The sequence below is a fragment of the Pleurodeles waltl genome, chromosome 1_2 (assembly GCF_031143425.1).
Source record: "Pleurodeles waltl isolate 20211129_DDA chromosome 1_2, aPleWal1.hap1.20221129, whole genome shotgun sequence".
Taxonomy (NCBI): domain Eukaryota; kingdom Metazoa; phylum Chordata; class Amphibia; order Caudata; family Salamandridae; genus Pleurodeles; species Pleurodeles waltl.
Genome location: NC_090437.1, coordinates 76,161,928 through 76,182,308, shown reverse-complemented (window position 1 = coordinate 76,182,308; position 20,381 = coordinate 76,161,928). Strand labels below are relative to the sequence as shown.

General features: G+C 45.1%; 1 protein-coding gene across 4 annotated transcripts in view; it reads right to left on the bottom strand.

The window, feature by feature from the left end:
• The window catches only part of TDRD7 (tudor domain containing 7), a 779,147-nt gene that overhangs the window by 309,379 nt on the left and 449,387 nt on the right, over nucleotides 1–20,381 (bottom strand). For all 4 annotated transcript variants that reach the window (XM_069236519.1, XM_069236523.1, XM_069236528.1 and 1 more), the window contains one exon: nucleotides 9,060–9,194. In XM_069236519.1, the coding sequence (XP_069092620.1) occupies nucleotides 9,060–9,194 (135 nt within the window). The remainder of the gene's footprint in view (nucleotides 1–9,059; nucleotides 9,195–20,381) is intronic.

Here is a 20,381-nt window from a genome sequence, read left to right as displayed (position 1 = left end):
TCACCCCTTACCTCAATCTCAAGATGAGAGCTACTGTCCCTCTGCCGTCTCAAAAAGATTAAAACTGGTTTCAACCCTACCAAGATCCAGCTCCAGGAGCTCTTGGCAACATATGCAAAGGACCTCCCTTCTGAGGAGGAAGAACTCCCCTCAGATGGGAAAGAAGTTATGGATCAGGAGGATGCCCTCCCACCTCCTAACCTAACTATGGAGTACAGGGCCTCTTTGCCCCGGACTCCAAGGATAGTACTCTTAGCACCTGGGTCTCCCACAGCAGAGTCTGCTTTCTCTGGGAACACTGAGGGCAGCCTCAGTGAAGCGGAGCTCCTTTAAGTAAGGGTGGCCAAAAGACTAGCTTTGGAGACACAGCTCCTAGTTATAGAGAGGAAGAGTGCAGAAATGGGCTTAGTGGCAGCATCCTAATACCTAGGGACAGAGAGCCATCTTATGACCCTAAAATCCCCAAAGGGATTGTCTCCAAGTATGAGGATGGTGATGACATCACCAAATGGTTCACAGCCTTTGAGAGGGCTTGTGCAATAAGGAAAGTGAAAAAGTCTCACTGGGGAGCTCTTCTTTGGGAACTCTTCACTGGTAAGTGTAGGGATAGACCCCTCTCACTCACGGACGTAGATGCAGAGTCCTATGACCTTATGAAGCCTACCCTGATTGAGGGGTTTGGACTCACCACTGAGGAGCTTGGAATTAGGTTCAGGGGCTCACAAAACCTCAGGCCAATCCTGGGTTGATTTCAAAAACTACTCACTGAAAACACTAGATGTCTTGTTAACTGAAAGTGAAGTGCCTGATTATAATGTGCTTTATAATCTGTTTTTTTAAGGACACATCTTTAGTAATTACACTAATGGAAAGGTGCATCAATATCTGGTAATTCTCCAACATGAATTGGGAAAGAAGGCAGATCATTGGGTGAAGACTGGGTGACCATGATTTCCATGGGGAGGGGGGGGGGGGGGGGGGGGTGACCACAAAAAAAAAGGGGTTACTAAGCCTCCCTAAGGGAAGGGTGCTGAGACACCTAAGGATAAAAGTAGAGTCTTCTAAAGGCCCTCAAAACTCTGCTCAGGAGAGTGGGCCTTGAACCTCTTCACCATCTACTGAGGTATAAAGATGAAAACATTGATCCCAAAAAGGCCTAGTGTTTCAACTGTAGACAGAATGGACACCAAACTGGAGGCTTGGCCCTGTCTCAGAAATAATTCCTCTAGTATTGCACCCGCTAGAACTGGTACAGCCAGTCACCAGATGGAATCTACAGTGTGTCCAGAGCAAATCAGGGTTCACACTTAAGCTATTTGTGTCTCTGAGGGTGGGGTAGATGTTGCCACTCTTGCTGTCTGGCCTCCTAATATGGACACATACAGACATCATACCTGGATTAATGGGACTAGAGTGGACACCTTAAAGGATACAGGTGCCAGTATCACCATGGTGACAGAAAAAATTGTTTTCCCAGGACAGTACTTGGATGGACAAACATATCCAGGTACCAGTGCTAATAATGTAAATAAGGTCCATCCCATGGCTACGATGATCTTAGAATGGGGAGGGGTTACTGGCCTGATACAAGTAGTGGTCTCTTGGACAATTCCAGTTGAATGTCTGCTATGGAATGACCTGGAGTCCTCAGCATGAGCTGAGGTAGAACTCAAAAACCATGATGCCATGCTGGGAATCCCTAGGATGGTGTGTGTAAAGACCAGAGCACAAAGCCGAGCACAGGGTGAAAAAGAAATGTTGGAGCCTGAAATAATGGGCCAAATTTCCAAGAGGAAGAGGAAAGGTGAGAAGACTGGGAGACCAGCTTCTGCGCAGCAAAAAGCTCAGGACCCTTCTTCCCAGGAAGAAGACCTATCCACCCCAGAGGGGACTGAGCCCATGAACTTGAACATAAGCAGGTTGAGCTCTTGGTCTCAGGGGAAGCCTATAGGAAACAGTTATGCTAAGGACATGGAACCTCAATTACTCTTAAAGATCTACAACAGCAAGCTGCTGCACAGGAGAAGGGAGATGTCAGTGGTTCCCACAGGGAATATTGAGAGGAGGGACTCTTGTACACTGAGGGAGGAGACCCCAAACCTGCTGCCACCAGGCGAGTGGTAGTACCTCAACAGTTTAGGGAATTCATCCTCACACTATCCCATAAAATCCCCCTAGCTGGTCATCTGGGCCAAACCAAAACTTGGAATAGACAAGTCAGCCATTTATACTGGCCCAACATGTCACAAAAGGCAAGGAGTTTTGCAGCTCCTGTGTCACCTGCCAAGCCATTGATTAGGCAGGTGGACACCCAAAAAACCCAATTTCCACTACCAGTGGTTGGGCGTTCCCTTTGAAAGGGTTGATGTAGACATCGTAGGTCCACTTGAACCACCTACAGCCTCAGGAAACCAATATGTATTCTGGTAGTAGTGGATCATGCTATCTGGTATCCTGAAGCAATTCCCCTTAGGTCTACTACAGCCTCTGCAGTAGCCATAGCCCTCAGTGGCATTTTCTAATCACAGTATGGTTTTCTAAGGAGGTGGTTTCTGACAGAGGAGCCAACTGCATGTCAACTTACCTGAAACACATATGGAATGAGTATGGGGTTACCTACAAGTTCACCACACCATACCATCCATAAACCAATGGACTTGTTGAAAGGTTCAACAAGACATTGAAGGGCACTGTCATGGGGCTCTCTGGAAACTCAAAAGGAGATGGGCTGTCCTTCTGCCAATATTGCTTTTTGCCTACTCGAAGGTGCCCCAGAAGGGAGAAGGGTTTTCCCTCGTTGAACTTCTGTTCAGCCAGCCTGCTAGGGGACAACTAGCTCTTGTGAAGGAGCGTTGGGGGAGACCTCTCCATGAATCTAAGCAGGATGTGGCAGACTATGCCCTAGGCTTACTTTTCAGGATGGCAGAGTATATGGAGAAAGCACACAAAGACCATGAGGCCAGCCAACAGCTCCAGAAGCAGTGGTATTACCAGGAGGCTGCACTGGTGGAGTTCAAACCAGGGCAGGTGGTATGGGTTCTGTAACATGTGGATATAAGGGCACTGCAGGACAGGTGGAGTGGCCCTTACCCTATCCTTGAAAACAAAAGTGAGGTCACCTACTTGGTAGACCTGGGCTCTAGCAGGACACCCAAAAGGGTGATCCATGTGAACCGCCTCATGCTTTTCTGTGACAAGCCTTATGTAACCATGCTGATGGTTACTGACAAAAATCAGGAAGCAAAGAATGAACCTCTCACTGACCCCCTCTTTCACAACCCTAAACATGGGTCATTTGATGGAGTTTTCTACTCAGACACCTTCACTGCCCAGCAGCAGGCTGACTGCAGGAAAGTCCTGCAGCAGTATGCAGAGCTATTCTCCTTAACCCCTGGACAGACACACTGGTGTACCCATGATGTGGACACTGGAGACAGCTTGCCTGTTAAATCCAAGATCTATCGGCAGTCTGACCAAGTTGGGAGTATCAAAGTTGAAGTCAACAAGATGATTGGATTTAGGGGTTATTGAACCCTCTGACAGCAGGCCCCTGGCCTGGTCCAGTAGACTTAGTCCCAAAGACTGATCCCCAGGGTGGAAAGAAAGAAATGAGGTTTTGTGTGGACTACAAAAAGCTCAAGTCTGTCACCAAGACAGATGCTCACCCCATACCCAGGGTTGATGAGCTGATAAGCAAATTAGGTGCAGAAAATTGTCTCAGTACCTTTGATTTGACTGCACAGAACTGGCAAATTTGTATGGCACCAGAAGCAAAAGAAAAGACAGCATTCTCCACACCTGATGGACATTATCAGTTTACAGTTATGCCCTTTCGTTTAAAGAATGCCCTTGTCCCCTTCCGAAGGTTGTTGAATCAAGTCCTTGCTGGATTGGAGTTCTTAAGTGCAGTATAATTAGATGATAGTGCTGTCTTTAGCTCCACATGGCAGGACCACTTGGCTAACCTTGGGAATGTTTTGCAGGCCCTGCAATCTGCAGGCCTTATTATTAAGGCATCCAAATGCCAAATAGGACAGGGTCTGTTTTATACTTGGGCCACCTTGTGGGTGGAGGTCAAGGGCAAGTCTTACAGTCCGAGGTCCAGATAATTCTGGACTGGGATGCTCCTAACACCCAGCTTCAAGTCAGGGCATTCCTTGGTTTGACTGGATATTACAGGAGGATTTCTAAGCATTTAATTGTGCAGACAGATGCCTCTGAACATGGGATAGGGGCCGTCCTGTCCCAGACCGAAGATGATGGCCATTTTGATTAGCAGGAGCTTGCTCACCAGAGAAAGGTGTGGGAGTGCCATTGATAGGGAGGCCGTTGCTGTGGTTTATTTTCTGAAGAAGTTAAGACCATGCTTGTCTGGTACTCACTTCCTTTTTCAAACTGACCACAGACCTCTCAGATGGCTTATGTAGATGAAAAGTGACAACCCCAAACTTTTGAAGTGGTCCATCTTCCTACAGGGAATGGACTTTACAGTGGAACACAGATCTGAGATCACCCATGACAATGCAAGTTGACTTTCCAGGTTCTTCCACTTAGTCAATGAAGACTCTCTTGGGAAAAGTTAGTCTTATCCTCTTTCGTTTGGGAGGGGGCTGTGTAGGAAAGTGACCCTTTTGGCATTGTTACTCCTCCACACACACACACATCTTGCCTGATATCTGATGCTAACATGACCGTGTGTGCTGGGATCCTGCTAACCAGGCCCCAGCACCTGTGTCCTTTCCCTAAACTGTACCATTGTTTCCACAGTCTGCACACCCTGGCACACAGCTAAGTCCGTTGTAAGAGGTACCAGTTGTACCAAGGGCCCTGTGGCCAGGGATGGTCCCTAGGGCTGCGGCATGTATTATGCCACCCTAAGGGACCCCTCACCAAACACATGCACCCTGCCACTGCAGCCTGTGAGTGCTGGTGGGGAGAAAAAGGTGAAGTCAACATGGTATCCCTCTCTGGGTGCCATGCCCATAAACCACTGCCTGTGGCATAGTTAAGTCACAACTCTTGCAGGCCTTACAACCCTAAAGCAGGGTGCACTATACCACAGGTGAGGGCATAACTGCATGAGCAATATGCCCCTACAGTGTATACATCCATTCTCAGACAACTCCACAGCTCCATGATGGCCCTCTGATCTCTGCAATGCAGCTAAATCTACTCTATAGGGGCACCCCTGAACCCTACTAAGCAAATTCCTGGCAACCTGAGAGAAGAAGGACTGAAGAGCCGCGCAAGCACAGAAGACTTCAGACGACAACTGACTTGGCCCCAGTCCTACCGGCCTGTCTGCAGTTTCAAGACTCCTGCTACAAAAAGGCAGTGCATCCTGACTGATCAGTGACCTCTATAACCCCCCCAGACGACTGCTTGTCTACCCAAGGACCAAGATCTCCTGAGGACAGTGGCTCTATCCACAGAAAAACCTCCAAGAAGGACTCCAGACCACCCCGGATTCGGGAGTTCTGCCCACTCTGCATCTGTTTCCCACAGCCCGTGTCCAGGAGGCCCACCGGTCCACAGAAGGTTCCCAGGCAATACCAACCTCGAGCCCACCGGGTGTTGACCCCTCTCGACCAACACAATGACGCCTTAAGCCTAAATCCAGAGTACCCCCCTAACCCTGACTGGCTCTGGTGAAGATTTTCTGACACCTAAATGTACCCCTGCAACCGCAGCCCCTAGCCTTGGGGAAATCAACCAACGGTCCAGCAACACCCAGGGGGCTCTCTACTTACCTGTGCAGCTGTTGGTTTTCTTCAGCCGACTCCCTTGACCAAGCCTACAGCATCTTTGTGACCGACCCACCCCCCACTCCCAGGTTCCCCATTGAAAAGCACTGGGCATCCACCGCTCTGTTTGCACCCTGCTTCCCCAGTGCCGCTGACGGTATGTGTTTGGTGCTGACTTGTGTCCCCCCAGTGCTGATCTAAACACCGCTGGGCACCCAACACCAACTCTGACCTCTGCACCCAGCTGGCCCCGTGTGGCTGGTGGTGCACCCTTGGTGTCTTCCTAAATATTACCCTGTGGACACCCTAACTCCCGACAACAGGGACTGTAAGTCGAGCACTCACCTGCAAATTATGTTGTTACCTTTCCTTCCCGAGGACTGCATTACTTTCTATAATTAATTGTACTAAGTGTCTACTTTTGAAATTGAGAAGTATTACTTACCTGTAAACTCTAAACAAAGTGCATTTGATACTTGAAAGTGATACATTCTTGAAACTGTACTTACCTGCAACAAAGATCCCTTTCGTACTAGAAATAAAGTAACAAAATATATTGTTGTGCTATTAAAACATTGGCCTAGAGTTAGTCATAGAGTGTGTGCCTCACTTTTTGACTGTGTGTGTACAACAAATGCTTACCACTACCCTCTGATACACCTGCGCAACCACACTTCCACAAAAGAGACCATTAGTCTACTTTAGCCTCTGTAAAGCCCCTGGGAACCACTGGACTCTGTTCACATTATACTTTACTTTTGTATAGTATATACAGAGCCAGCTTCCTATAGTAAATTGCTCAGGATCATTCACAGGAGCAAAGCTGTTAAGTGTTATGACATCACTGAAGCCCCCATAATAGAGACTGAAAAAACATCAGTCTGGGTCAACTTTCAGAGAAACATCTACTGGTCTGATTTCCACAAAGAGAAGTAAATTCTCACAATGCTACGGATGATGGAATGAACTAGTAGGCTAAAAAGTCTATGTCATGAGGTCAGGTGACCCATGAGAACGTCTAAAGTGCCAAATCTAGTGGCGTCAAAGTGTTTTTCAGAAGAGGCACTTGTAAACCACTAATGATCAGGTTTTGCCGATCCAAAGCTAATAGGACATCAACTAATGGTCCAAATTGGTATAGCCTTCCTGGAGGGAGTCGACAACTATACCATAGTTTGCGTGAATATGTGCATCTTCTCCACTGTTTGTGTGGTCCCTTGGAGTTGAGAGATTAAAAGTATTGACTGATTTTACCAGACATGACAGAAAAACTTTCCTTAGCAAAACGTTACATTCAAAGGTAGCAGCTGAGTCAGGTCAGAATTCCAGCTTAGTTTAAAGCCAGAGGGAGTGAACCTCATAAATGAGCCACAAACTGAAAATATCGTTCTTCATTGCCTAATTCATCAATATGCTTTAAAATGGTGGCTAAAGAATTCTTATCTAGCAACAACAAAGACACTGTGAACCTAGGTAGGAGTAACTACTACCCTTCCAATTAGGACAATGGAGTTAACCAGTTTTGTTGTAAGACGTCCTAGTCATACGCTAGAAAAACCTTAATACTGTAGCACTTAGAAAATATAGTGTCTTTGCTAACTATACCCTGCTCATTCCAAGGTGTGCACCATTAGTCAGGTCTGGAACCAACATAACTACAGATGAAACATCTTGTACTTTGTTTTGGAACAGAGTTCTAGCATGGTAGAAGCTGGTTCTCAGTCTTGTTAATTTGTTCTTTCCATATTTCATACAACTAACACAGTCCAACCAAAAACCTAGATTTCGTTTTACTTTTTCAGCAGGTATTGAACTTGAGTCTAGGACTGCCAGCTACATTTATTTACCTAATGTGTTGGCTGTGTTCACACCAGCCTGCTCTCAGTTTTTCCAAAGTTGAATTTAAGACAAGGACATCGAATGATCAGTCTCCCTTGATAGGTCTAAATCTATTGCTCTTTTTCGGCTCAAATGTCAAGATGGTAAAAGTAAGTACTGAATGGCTGTGTCATTCTAAAAGATGTCTCCAGTTCTCAAACTCTTCATCAAAATGACAAAGTTATATATTAAGAAGAATTCATGAGAAGGCTACTTGTTGCTGGATACCACAAATTAGACTGTTGCATTATGATGTGTGATATGACAGACTTCTTGTTTGTTTTCTCTCAAACAGGACGAATCAAGCCATTGAAGAGATAAAAACAGATTTCACTCACATTATGCAGAACTTGTAATTGACACTGAAGAATGTAAACCGATCTGACCAAATCTGGCACTGCCTCCAAACACAGATCAAAGATAATTTCTGCTGTATGTTGTAAATTCTGAAACAGATGAAACACTAGCTGCTGGTCATATTGAATCAAGTTAGGTTCAATTCATGTCAGCAGCAGGCCTCTTACAACCTGTTCTAAAAGTTGTGGATGATAAGAGGTTCGTAATAGCCCTCTGGATAAAACCGCTGTCAGGATTGTTCCATGGTTTTTTCCAACAAGAGTGACAACTGCCATTGTAGCAAATAGAGATTGTCCCAAACACCAAGAAATGGTGAATAGATGACTTTATAAGTGGAGTGGTGGCTGAATATAATGGTACTCAAAGACGTTCACTGGAAAAATGTCAAGTGGAGACCCAAGGGTTTGCATTTGTTAATTATCTTGATCAAACCAGTTGTTGAGATGGTTGTGAACTAGTGAACAGTATGTTTAATGTGTATTTCACTCTGAAATATGCTGACATTATTTGAATTAGCAAGGACAACATTTAAATCTGTTAACAGGGTCTTCAGTCCAATTAATATTTTCTTGGAGAAAGTGGCCTTAATGCACCCACTGACAGTAAGATTTGCTTGATTCAAGTCTTTCTGCCTTGTGACATGACAAACATGAACCCCACATACACAATCCAGACCCTCACTTTCTCACTGCTAGAAAGTGAGCCAATCATAGGTTGCTGGTGACTCTAGGTACTTACAATAACTAACATATAAACCGATAAAGTGTAAAGCTCTATTTAATGATGATCTGCAAGTGTGTAAAGCAGGAACAGCAAGCTGATTTGTTCATAGACAGACTCTGCAACGTTCTAAATTACATTTCTGGATCTATAAAATACACTGATGTGCCATGATAACAGTTATGCTTACACTCACATCTGAGAGACAAACACGCAATGAGTAAGCATGGCTTAATTTAAGTCACTTCAAAAGTCAATGAACATAATTTGCAAAATAAAGTAAAATGTGTTCTAAATTCCAAACTCTAAAAATGTACTTTTTAAATAATGATAATTAGACCAAGAGAAAAGTTTACACACCTTACAGCGAAAATATTTTTCTATTTGTTGCAAAATATCACTCAGTTTTCCCAGGCCTACTGAGGGGACCTGGCAGAAGAAAGTTCCATCTGAACAAACATTTGTCACCTCGACATGTTTGTATAGATCATCGACCTGAAAAGAAAGGCAAAGGGAAACATTACTTGGATGCGTGCTGGTGCTCTTGTATTCAGTCTGATTATGTATACCTATTTGTCTCATGTTAATAAAATAGCACTAAATGGGTATAGACAAGTTATGCCAGTAGGTATTTTGTTAGCCTTGAGCTAAGTAGCCTTTGAATAAAAAAGGTAAAACATATAAAGTAGCCTATTAAAAAAGGCACAGCCTGGAAAAGTATAAATATTTCTGGGAAAAGTAAAAGGGAATACAAAGTAAATAAAATAATCGAGTTACTCACCTATAACTATAACTATAACTAATTTCCTATTCGTAGATCATTCCTAGACATTCAGTGCCACAATAATTTTAAGATAGTAATATAAATGTTAACATGCTTGAAAGGCTGCATACAGTGCAACCTTAGTAGCACAAACACCTCACTGGAAAAGAAGAAAATTCCAGCCACCTAGCCAAGTGTGCAGAGAACTCCACTCTCCCTAACATGCCACTGATGGAAAATGTCACTTACCCAGTGTACATCTGTTCATGGCATTAGTCGCTGCAGATTCACATGCTGTGCACAGTCCGCCATCTGGTGTTGGGCTCGGAGTGTTACAAGTTGTTTTTCTTCGAAAAAGTCTTTGAGTCACGAGACCGAGGGACTCCTCCCATTTCGACTCCATTGCGCATAGGCGTCGACTCCATCTTAGATTGTTTTCCCCGCAGAGGGTGTGGTAGGAGTTGTGTATGCTAGTTATAGTGCCCATGCAATGGAGTGAATACGTATGTACATAATGAAGCTTAAAGTAATATATTTACAAATGTACAAATGTTCAAGATCTACTTCTAAACGGCTACAGGCTGCCGGGGAGGCGGGTGGGCGCATGTGAATCTGCAGCGACTAATGCCACGAACAGATGTACACCGGGTAAGTGACATTTTCCGTTCGATGGCATGTGTAGCTGCAGATACACATGCTGTGCATAGACTAGTAAGCAGTTATCTCCCCAAAAGCGGTGGTTCAGCCTGTAGGAGTTGAAGTTGTTTGAAATAATGTTCTTAGTACAGCTTGACCTACTGTGGCCTGTTGTGCAGTTAACACATCCACACAGTAGTGCTTGGTAAATGTATGAGGCGTAGACCATGTTGCTGCCTTACATATTTCGTTCATTGGCATATTTCCTAGAAAGGCCATGGTAGCACCTTTCTTTCTGGTTGAGTGTGCCTTTGGTGTAATAGGCAGCTCTCTCTTTGCTTTAATATAGCAGGTTTGAATGCAGTTAACTATCCATCTAGCAATGCCTTGTTTCGAAATTGGATTTCCTGTAGGAGGTTTTTGAAAAGCAATAAATAGTTGTTTAGTTTTTCGAATTAGTTTTGTTCTGTCAATGTAATACATTAGCGCTCTTTTGATGTGTAATGTATGTAGTGCTCTTTCAGCTATAGAATCTGGCTGTGGGAAGAACACTGGTAATTCTACTGTTTGATTCAAGTGGAACGTGAGATTACCTTTGGTAAAATTTTTGGGATTTGTTCGTAGGACTATTTTATTTTTGTGTATTTGAATAAATGGTTCTTGTATGGTAAAAGCTTGAATTTCACTCACTCTTCTTAGAGATGTGATGGCAATTAAAAACGCAAGTTTCCATGTTAAGTATTGCATTTCACAAGAATGCATGGGTTCAAATGGTGGACCCATGAGTCGTGTTAAGACAATGTTGAGGTTCCATGAAGGAACAGGTGGTGTTCTTGGTGGTATAATTCTCTTTAGGCCTTCCATAAACGCTTTTATGACTGGTATTCTAAATAATGAAGTTGAATGAGTAATTTGCAGGTAAGCTGATATTGCGGTAAGATGTATCTTTATGGAAGAGAAAGCTAGATTTGATTTTTGTAAATGTAGTAAATATCCTACTATATCTTTTGGAGATGCGTGTAATGGCTGGATTTGATTATTTTGGCAGTAATAAACAAATCTTTTCCACTTATTTGCATGGCAGTGTCTAGTGGTAGGTTTCCTAGCTTGTCTTATGACCTCCATACAGTCTTGTGTGAGGTCTAAGTGTCCGAATTCTAGGATTTCAGGAGCCAAATTGCTAGATTCAGAGATGCTGGATTTGGATGTCTGATCTGTTGTTTGTGTTGTGTTAACAGATCTGGTCTGTTGGGTAGTTTGACATAAGGTACTACTGAAAGGTCTAGTAGTGTTGTGTACCAAGGTTGCCTCGCCCATGTTGGTGCTATTAGTATGAGTTTGAGTTTGTTTTGACTCAACCTGTTTACTAGATATGGAAGGAGCGGGAGAGGGGGAAAAGCGTACGCAAGTATCCCTGACCAGTTCATCCATAGAGCATTGCCTTGGGATTGATCCTGTGGGTACCTGGATGCGAAGCTTTGGCATTTTGAGTTTTCCTTTGTTGCAAATAGATCTATTTGAAGTGTTCCCCAAATTTGAAAGTAAGTTTTTATTATTTGGGGTGAATCTCCCATTCGTGGATTTGTTGGTGATCCCGAGAGAGATTGTCTGCTAACTGGTTCTGAATCCCTGGAATGAATTGTGCTATTAGGCGAATGTGGTTGTGAATCGCCCAATGCCATATTTTTTGTGTAAGGAGACACAACTGTGTCGAGTGCGTCCCTCCCTGTTTGTTTAAGTAATACATTGTTGTCATGTTGTCTGTTTTGACTAGAATGTATTTTTGGGTTATTATGGGCTGAAATGCTTTCAGCGCTAGAAATACCGCTAACAGTTCTAAGTGATTTAAGTGACACTGTCTTTGATGTATGTCCCATTGTCCTTGGATGCTGTGTTGATTGAGGTGTGCTCCCCACCCTGTCATGGAAGCATCTGTCGTTATGACGTATTGTGGCACTGGGTCTTGGAAAGGCCACCCTTGGTTTAAATTTATACTGTTCCACCACAGAAGCGAGATGTAGGTTTGGCGGTCTATCAACACCAGATCTAGAAGCTGACCCTGTGCTTGTGACCATTGTGATGCTAGGCACTGTTGTAAGGGCCGCATGTGCAACCTTGCGTTTGGGACAATGGCTATGCATGAAGACATCATGCCTAGCAGTTTCATTACCATTTTGACTTGTATCCTTTGTTTTGGATACATGGCCTGTATTACATTGTGAAATGTTTGAACCCTTTGTGGACTTGGAGTGGCAATCCCTTTTGTTGTGTTGATTGTCGCTCCTAAGTATTGCTGTGTTTGACACGGCATAAGGTGTGACTTTGTGTAGTTGATCGAGAAACCTAGTTTGTGGAGGATTTGTATGACATATTTTGTGTGCTGTGAACACTGTCTTAGCGTGTTGGTTTTGATTAACCAGTCGTCTAAGTACGGGAACACATGTATTTGCTGCCTTCTGATATGTGCAGCTACTACCGCCAGGCATTTTGTAAAAACTCTTGGCGCAGTTGTTATTCCGAATGGCAACACTTTGAATTGGTAATGTATTCCTTGGAATACGAACCTTAGGTATTTTCTGTGTGAAGGATGTATTGGTATATGGAAATACACATCCTTTAGGTCTAGTGTTGTCATGTAGTCTTGTTGTTTGAGCAGTGGGATTACGTCTTGTAATGTAACCATGTGAAAGTGGTCTGATTTGATGTAGGTATTTAGTGTTCTGAGATCTAGTATTGGTCTCAGACTGCCGTCCTTTTTGGGTATTAGAAAGTACAGTGAGTAAACTCCTGTGTTTATCAGTAGTTTTGGTACTAATTCTATTGCTTCTTTTTGTAGCAATGCTTGAACTTCTAGTCCTAGAAGGTCTATATGTTGTTTTGACATACTGTGTGTTTTCGGTGGGATGTTTGGAGGGAATTTGAGAAATTCTATGCAATAACCATGCTGGATAATTGCTAAGACCCAAGTGTCTGTTGTTATTTCCTCCCAATGTTTGTAAAATTGGCTTAGTCTCCCCCCCACAGGTGTTATGTGATGGGGTTGTGTGACTTGTAAGTCACTGTTTATTTTGAGGAGTTTTGGGGCTTTGGAACTTTCCCCTATTCTTCTGGAATTGGCCCCCTCTATATTGCCCCCGAAAACCTCCCAGCTGATATTGGCTCTGGTAAGTGGGCCTTGCTTGTGATGTTGTGGTTTCTGTTGGTTGACCTCGAAACCCTCCCCTAAAAGGTGTTTTGCGAAAAGTGCCTCTGCTCTGCGGGGAGTAGAGTGCGCCCATGGCTTTGGCTGTATCAGTGTCTTTCTTGAGTTTCTCAATAGCAGTGTCGACTTCCGGCCCAAACAACTGCTGTTCTTTAAAGGGCATATTTAGCACGGCTTGTTGAATTTCCGGCTTGAACCCCGAAGTACGCAGCCATGCGTGCCTTCTTATTGTTATTGCAGTGTTTACTGTCCTTGCAGCCGTATCTGCTGCATCCATTGAAGACCGTATCTGATTATTTGAGATACTTTGTCCTTCTTCCACCACCTGTTGCGCCCTTTTCTGGAACTCTTTGGGTAAGTGTTCTATGAAATGCTGCATCTCATCCCAATGAGCTCTATCATATCTTGCCAAAAGTGCTTGTGAATTGGTAATGCGCCATTGGTTTGCTGCTTGTGCTGCTTGTGCTGCCACCCTTTTGCCCGCTGCAACAAATTTGCGACTCTCCTTGTCTGGAGGTGGTGCGTCCCCTGAGGTATGAGAGTTCGCTCTCTTACGAGCTGCCCGACAACTACTGAGTCCGGTGTCAATTGCGTTGTAATATAAACGGGATCTGTTGGCAGTGGCTTGTATTTTTTGTCCACCCTTGGAGTTATGGCTCTGCCTTTAACAGGATCTTGAAAGATTTGTTTTGAATGTTTTAAATGTAAAAATAAATGTAAATTAGCACTTGTATAGCGCACTACTCACCCGTTAGGGTCTCAAGGCGCTGTACTCATACCGCTATGGAACCCCTCCTGGCTTTTCCCTGTGAGGCGCCCACTCCTGAGCACCCCCAGGGTGAAGCCAGGCATCCAAGCGCTGTTGGGGCCGTTGTGGAGATTAAGCAAGCTATTGCCCAGAGTTGCAGAGTGGGACCCATGAATTAGATTAGGCACTGAGGCGAGAATTATCTGGTCAAGGAGAATTGAGCCCAAGACCTGCCGAAGTGGGACTTGAACCCTGGTCTTGAGCCAGATCTCTGCTTCAGGGTCTGCCGCTCTAACCATTGAGCCACACTTCTCCACTTCTCTTTTAGCATTCCTGGGAGCATAGGTAGGCTTTGGTACTGGCTATGGGTGGATGATAGGGTGTTAAACAAAAAGTCATCCTCAATTGGTTCGGAATGCAAGGTGACGTTGTGAAAAGCAGCTGCCCTTGCGACCACCTGTGTGTAAGATGTACTGTCCTCAGGTGGCGACGGTCTTGCAGGGTACGAGTCTGGGCTGTTGTCTGATACTGGGGCGTTGTAAAGGTCCCATGCATCGGGATCATCCTGACTCATTGTAGTATGAGCTGGGGAGTGCATCAGTGGTGGAGTGGTTACTGGTGATGTGTGTATTGATGGTGGTGGAGACGGTGGTGGAGTTGTTTTCCTTGCCACTTTTGCCTGTGGCTGCTTGTCCTTTTGTTAAAAGGCAAGTTTTCTTTTTATTTTAATTGGGGGAAGAGTGGTTATCTTCCCTGTGTCCTCATGAATGTGGAGCCTTCTTTGTGTATAGTCTGGCTCTACAGCTTCAAGTTCCTCTCCGAATCTATGCTTTTGCATTTGGGAGGTTAATCCTTGTTCCTCTGTGTAGAAACCTGTTTTCGGCTCCGAGGCTGGATGTTTCGGAACCAAAACTTTTTCGGATGTCTTTTTAGGCTCTGAAGAAACCTTTTTTATTTTCGGCATGGTGTCTCGGTGCCGAACTTCTTCGGTGCCGCTGTCTCGGTGCCGAATTTTTTCGGAGCCGCTGTCTCGGGTCCGAGGTTGCTGTGTGGCGGTATCTCGACCTGAGTCGGATGACTTCGCCACAAGCGTGCCCTTTTTCGGTGCCCATGATCGGTCACCTATTTTTCGGGTTAAGCCATGGCCTGTTGGCGGTGGCTTCCCCTGGGCTTTTGTTGACTTCTCGTGAGTCTTATGTTTCAACGTCTTACTCACGGTTTTTGGCGTTTCTTCGGCCTCGAGCTCTTCCGAGTCAGACTCGTGGATGGAGAAAGCTTCTTCTTCCTCCTCGAAACGCTCTTGTCCTGTCGGCGTTGACGCCATTTGCAGTCTTCTGGCTCTTCGGTCTCTTAATGTCTTTCTCGACCGAAACGCTCGACAGGCTTCACAAGTATCTTCCTTGTGCTCGGGAGACAAGCACAAGTTACAGACCAGATGCTGATCCGTATACGGATACTTGTTATGGCATTTTGGGCAGAAGCGGAATGGGGTCCGTTCCATCAGCCTTGAAATCACGTGTGGCCGGGCCGACCAGGCCCCGACGGGGGATCGAAAAAACCCCGAAGGGCCACCGGAGCTCTTCAGAATTCGGTGTCGATTTGTTCTAACTAACCCGATACCGAACGCAAACAATACCGACGTTTTTTTCCGAGATTCTAACTAACTTTCCGACCCGAAACACAGAGCGAAAAGGAACACGTCCGAACCCGATGGCGGAAAAAAAACAATCTAAGATGGAGTCGACGCCCATGCGCAATGGAGTCGAAATGGGAGGAGTCCCTCGGTCTCATGACTCGAAAAGACTTCTTCGAAGAAAAACAACTTGTAACACTCCCAGCCCAACACCAGATGGCGGACTGTGCACAGCATGTGTATCTGCAGCTACACATGCCATCGAACATGTATCTATCATGCCTGTCACTTCATCCAAGTGTGATGGATACATGAGAGTGGTGCACCTTGATGAGGAGGAGAAAGGGTTGCATGTGAATCTATGACAGAAACCAATGTTGGACAGCTAAAGTTACAGGGAAGTAATTATTTCCTTACCAGCACTAATCTTTCATAGAGTCACATTGTGGAATTAGACTACCAAGAAATAAATTAAAACTGGTGATAGCCAATGTGTAGTAGTGCTTAGGTGGAAGTTTCCACTGTAAAGGCATGTGTTGTAAATAATCACACACAGATATGCATACCCATGAAAACTCAACTACATAGCATAGGGATGTGGGGCAGAAGGAACAGGGACGGTGAAAAGAAAATCAACTTAAGGAAATAGATGGCAAAGGGCCATTTTACAAACTGCTGTTCCACTGCTGCTGCCAAATCAAGGCTGCAGTGTTTAGTCAAGGTTTGGTGGCTCATTAGATGACAACCAAGGTATCCTCCTGCAGAGTTCTGAACCCATTGCCACACTTCTCATTGCACCATGAAGAGGAGAAATGGATTTTGCAATAAAAGAAAAGTTGAAACTATTCACCTTGAAGAACAAGTTACTTACCGATAATAAATTAGTTGATAGAGACATATTCTAGTTACAGATTCCTTACCTAAGAATTTCCCCCAGGCGCAGTAAACATCACTTACATCGCGGTGAATGCAACGAAATTCATTTACCACGATGCATTTACAACGCATGTACGTTTACCACGCATGGCTTTACAACGGATGCCTTTACAACGAATTTTGTTGTAAAGGCATGAATGGTAAACGTGTATGCTGGGTAAAGATTTTAAAGGTAAGTACAGGAAAGTATTAGGTGGGTTGAGATATATATATATATATATACACACACACACACACACACACACACAAAATATATTAGTGCTTAGGATGGGTAACAGTGATTGGTGATAATTGCATTTTTAAGTTTTAGGATGGGTATTGGTTTTGGGTGTGGTAAAGGCATTTTTAGGTTTTAGGGTGGGCATGGGTTTTGGGGTGGTAAGGGCATTTTTAGGTTTTAGGGTGGGTATGGGTTTTGGGATGGTTAAGGGCATTTTTAAGTTTTAGGGTGGTAAGGTATTTTTTTTTTAGGGAAGGTAGGGTTTTTGGGTGGAAAGGTGTGCGTGTGTGTGTGTGTGTGTGTGTGTATACATATAAATAAAATGTATGTTATACTTTCCTTTAGTTTTTACCATGCATATGCCTTTACCAACGATGCCTTTATGACAAAATGTTTTCAATAAAGACATTCGTGGTAAAAGCATATGCATTGTAAAAACATTTCGTGGTAAGTGCATGCATGGTAATGATCATGCACTGTACTTACCGCGTTGTAAAGGCATGCGTTGTAAGTGCATGTGTTGTTCCATCATACATCCCCAGGCGCTACTCTGGATCTGGAGATTATTCTTCAAGCAGTACCCCTGTGCGCGGTTAGGTGGCTTCAGTCGACTCCATGTTCGTCATTGGCTTGGTGGTTGCCGGATGTGACGTTGCGGGTCTTATATTGGCACAAACCCGATGCACTGACAGTTTCTTTTCATGACTTTCCATGCATAAAAGCGCGAAGAACACTAACCTTGGTGCACTAGATCCAGTGCCCTCAGAGGGAAGTCCCTGTCCCTATAAATCAGTTCACAGAGTGGGTAGGTAAGGAATCTGCAACTAGAATAAGTCTCTACTAGATAATTCATTACTGAAGGTAAGTAACTTGTTCATCTGATAGAGACTTCTAATTGCAGATTCCTTACCTTAAAATCGTCACCCAAACAATACCATCCCTGGAGGTTGGTCTACGAACCAAGATCATAATAGAAGTCCCTCAGGACAGGACAAAACAGCCAAAGTATCCGTCCATTTGGACCGGACTGCTCTGGGAGTAGTATTTAGTAAATGTGTGCAAGGATGGCCACGTTGCTGCCTCGCAAATGTTCAGGACTGGAACTCTGTGTACTAATGCAGTGGTTTAAGCTGTTGCTCTGGTAGAATGAGCGCACAAACCCTCTGGGGATTACTTTTTTGCCAACACATGGCACATTTTAATGCAGAGAATCACCCATCTAGAGATGGTTCTCTCCTGTACTGCCTGACCTTTCTTCGTACCCACATAGCCCACAAAGAGTTGATCGTCCACCGGAACTATTTTATACGATCAAGATAGAATGGCAATGCTCTTTTTGGGTCCAGGTGGTGCGGTCTCTCCTCTTCCTGAGAGGGATGTGGGGGTGCGTATGAAGTAGACACGGTAATCAATTGGCTGACATCAAAGGGCGTGACCACTTTAGGCAGAAAAGATGCCCTAGTACAAAGCAGAACCATGTCACGGTGGATAAAGATGAAAGGCGGCTTCGAAGAAAGAGCCTGCAGCTCACTCACTCTGCAGGCGGAGATGACAGCTGCAAAGAAGACGGCTTTCAAAGTAAGCAGGCGCAGTGGGGACAGTTGTGACGCGCCTCAAAAGGAGCACACAATAGGTAGGTAAGAACTAAGTTCAAATGCTACTGGTGCATTATGAAGGAAGCAGGAGGAAAGAGATGGGTAAGACCCTTAAGACATCTTCCAGCAATGGGAGATTTAAATAAAGAGGGTTGATCAAGCAATCAGAGGAATGCCAAGATGGCAGACAAATAACGCTTGAAGATGCCCAGGGCAGAGCCCTGCTGGGCAAAAGGACAAACAAAAGAACCTCAGAAAGAGGAGCGAAGGTCAGACTTGTCTGTAAACCATGCCACAACTCTGTTACATCTCCAGGCATATACAACTTTGGCAGAGGGAAGCCAGGCAGCCAACATTGCAGACTGCAGGTCAAAAGCTGTTAACTGCCGCAGCTCAATCTCCACACAAGAAGGCGGAGACTGGACAGGTTCGGGTGGAGGACTGTCCCCTACTGATGTGGCAGAGGATCCTCCCGGACAGACAGTCTGATCGGCAGATCGATGGCCATTCTCATCAGCTCAGGATACCATTCTCTTTGTGCCCAGTCCGGAGCCTCAAGAATTGGTCGTTCTTGATCTTCTTAAGGATTCTGGGAACAAGTGGTAATGGCAGAAAGGCTGAAACAAGGCCTGAGCTCCACTCAAGACAAAAAGCGTAATTGAGTGAGTGCTGCCTTGGAAACTCCAACACGCAAAACAGCTGCCACTGTGCGTTCTCTGCGGAGGCAAATAGATCTAACCAAGGCTCTCCCCACTGCTGAAAGACACCTGAGCCCCTCCGGATAGAGATGCCATTTGTGATTGACCAGGCACTGACAGCTTAGTTTGTCTACTCTGACGTTCAGAAAGCCTGACAGATTTGGAGCCACCAGGATATGCCCTGATGTTCCAGCCATGTCCAGAAGTGGGGAGCCTTTTGACAAAGGGTTCACAACTCCACCCCAACCTGCTTGTTCCACATGGCGGTGGTGTTGTCTGTGGAGACCTGCACCACTTCCGCTTTGAGAGAGGGAAGGAATGCTTTCAACGCTAGTCTGATCGTCCTGAGCTCCAAAAGACTGATTATGGAGCTCAGACTCTGCTAGAGACCAGATGCCTCTGACCTCTGCCTCTCCCATGTGGATGCCCTGTCGCAGGAGGGATGCAGCACTATAGTTGCTTCTGGTTGGGGAAGGGAGAGGGATCTGCCTCTGACCCAATTGCAGTTCGAAAACCAACACTGCACATCTTGCACAGTCCACTTCGAGATCTGGACAATGTCGGAGAGATTCCCCTGAAGCTGCACCCACTGGAACTTCAGGTGCCCACTGCTGAGCCCACATATGCCACCTGGCATGAGTCACCGGCAGGATGCAGGAGACCATGAGGCCCGGAAGCCTCAGTCATTCTCACTGAAACCCAGGATAGAGGCTGAAACATCTGCATCATAGCCTGAATATCCTGGACTCGCCACTCAGGAGGATAGGCCTGAAACTGCACTGTGCCTAGAACAGCTCTGATGAACAGGAGCATCTGAGAGGGAGTCAGGTGTGACTTCCGCATGTTTATAGTGAACCCCAGCAAATGCAGGAGGTCTGAAGGTGGGAGACGACAACCTGGGGTGAGCTCGCCTCCAACAGCCAGTTGTCGTGGTAGGTGGAAGATGAAACCCCTAATCTGCGCAGATGAACTGCAACCACCTGCATCTCTTTGGTGAACATCCAAGGGGCGCTGGTAAGGTCAAAGGGGAGCACGGTGAATTGAAAATGTGTGCCCTACCATGAACCGCAAGTAACATCTGTGGGCAAGCAGGACAGGAATATGAAAGTAAATGTCCTACAAGTCCAACGCTACCATCCAGCCTCCAGGGTCCAGAGCAGAGAGGACCTGAGCATTTTGTACTTCTCTTTTCTGAGGAAGAGATTAAAGGACCAGAGGTCGAGGATAGGGCAGAGGCACCAGAAAGTAGCT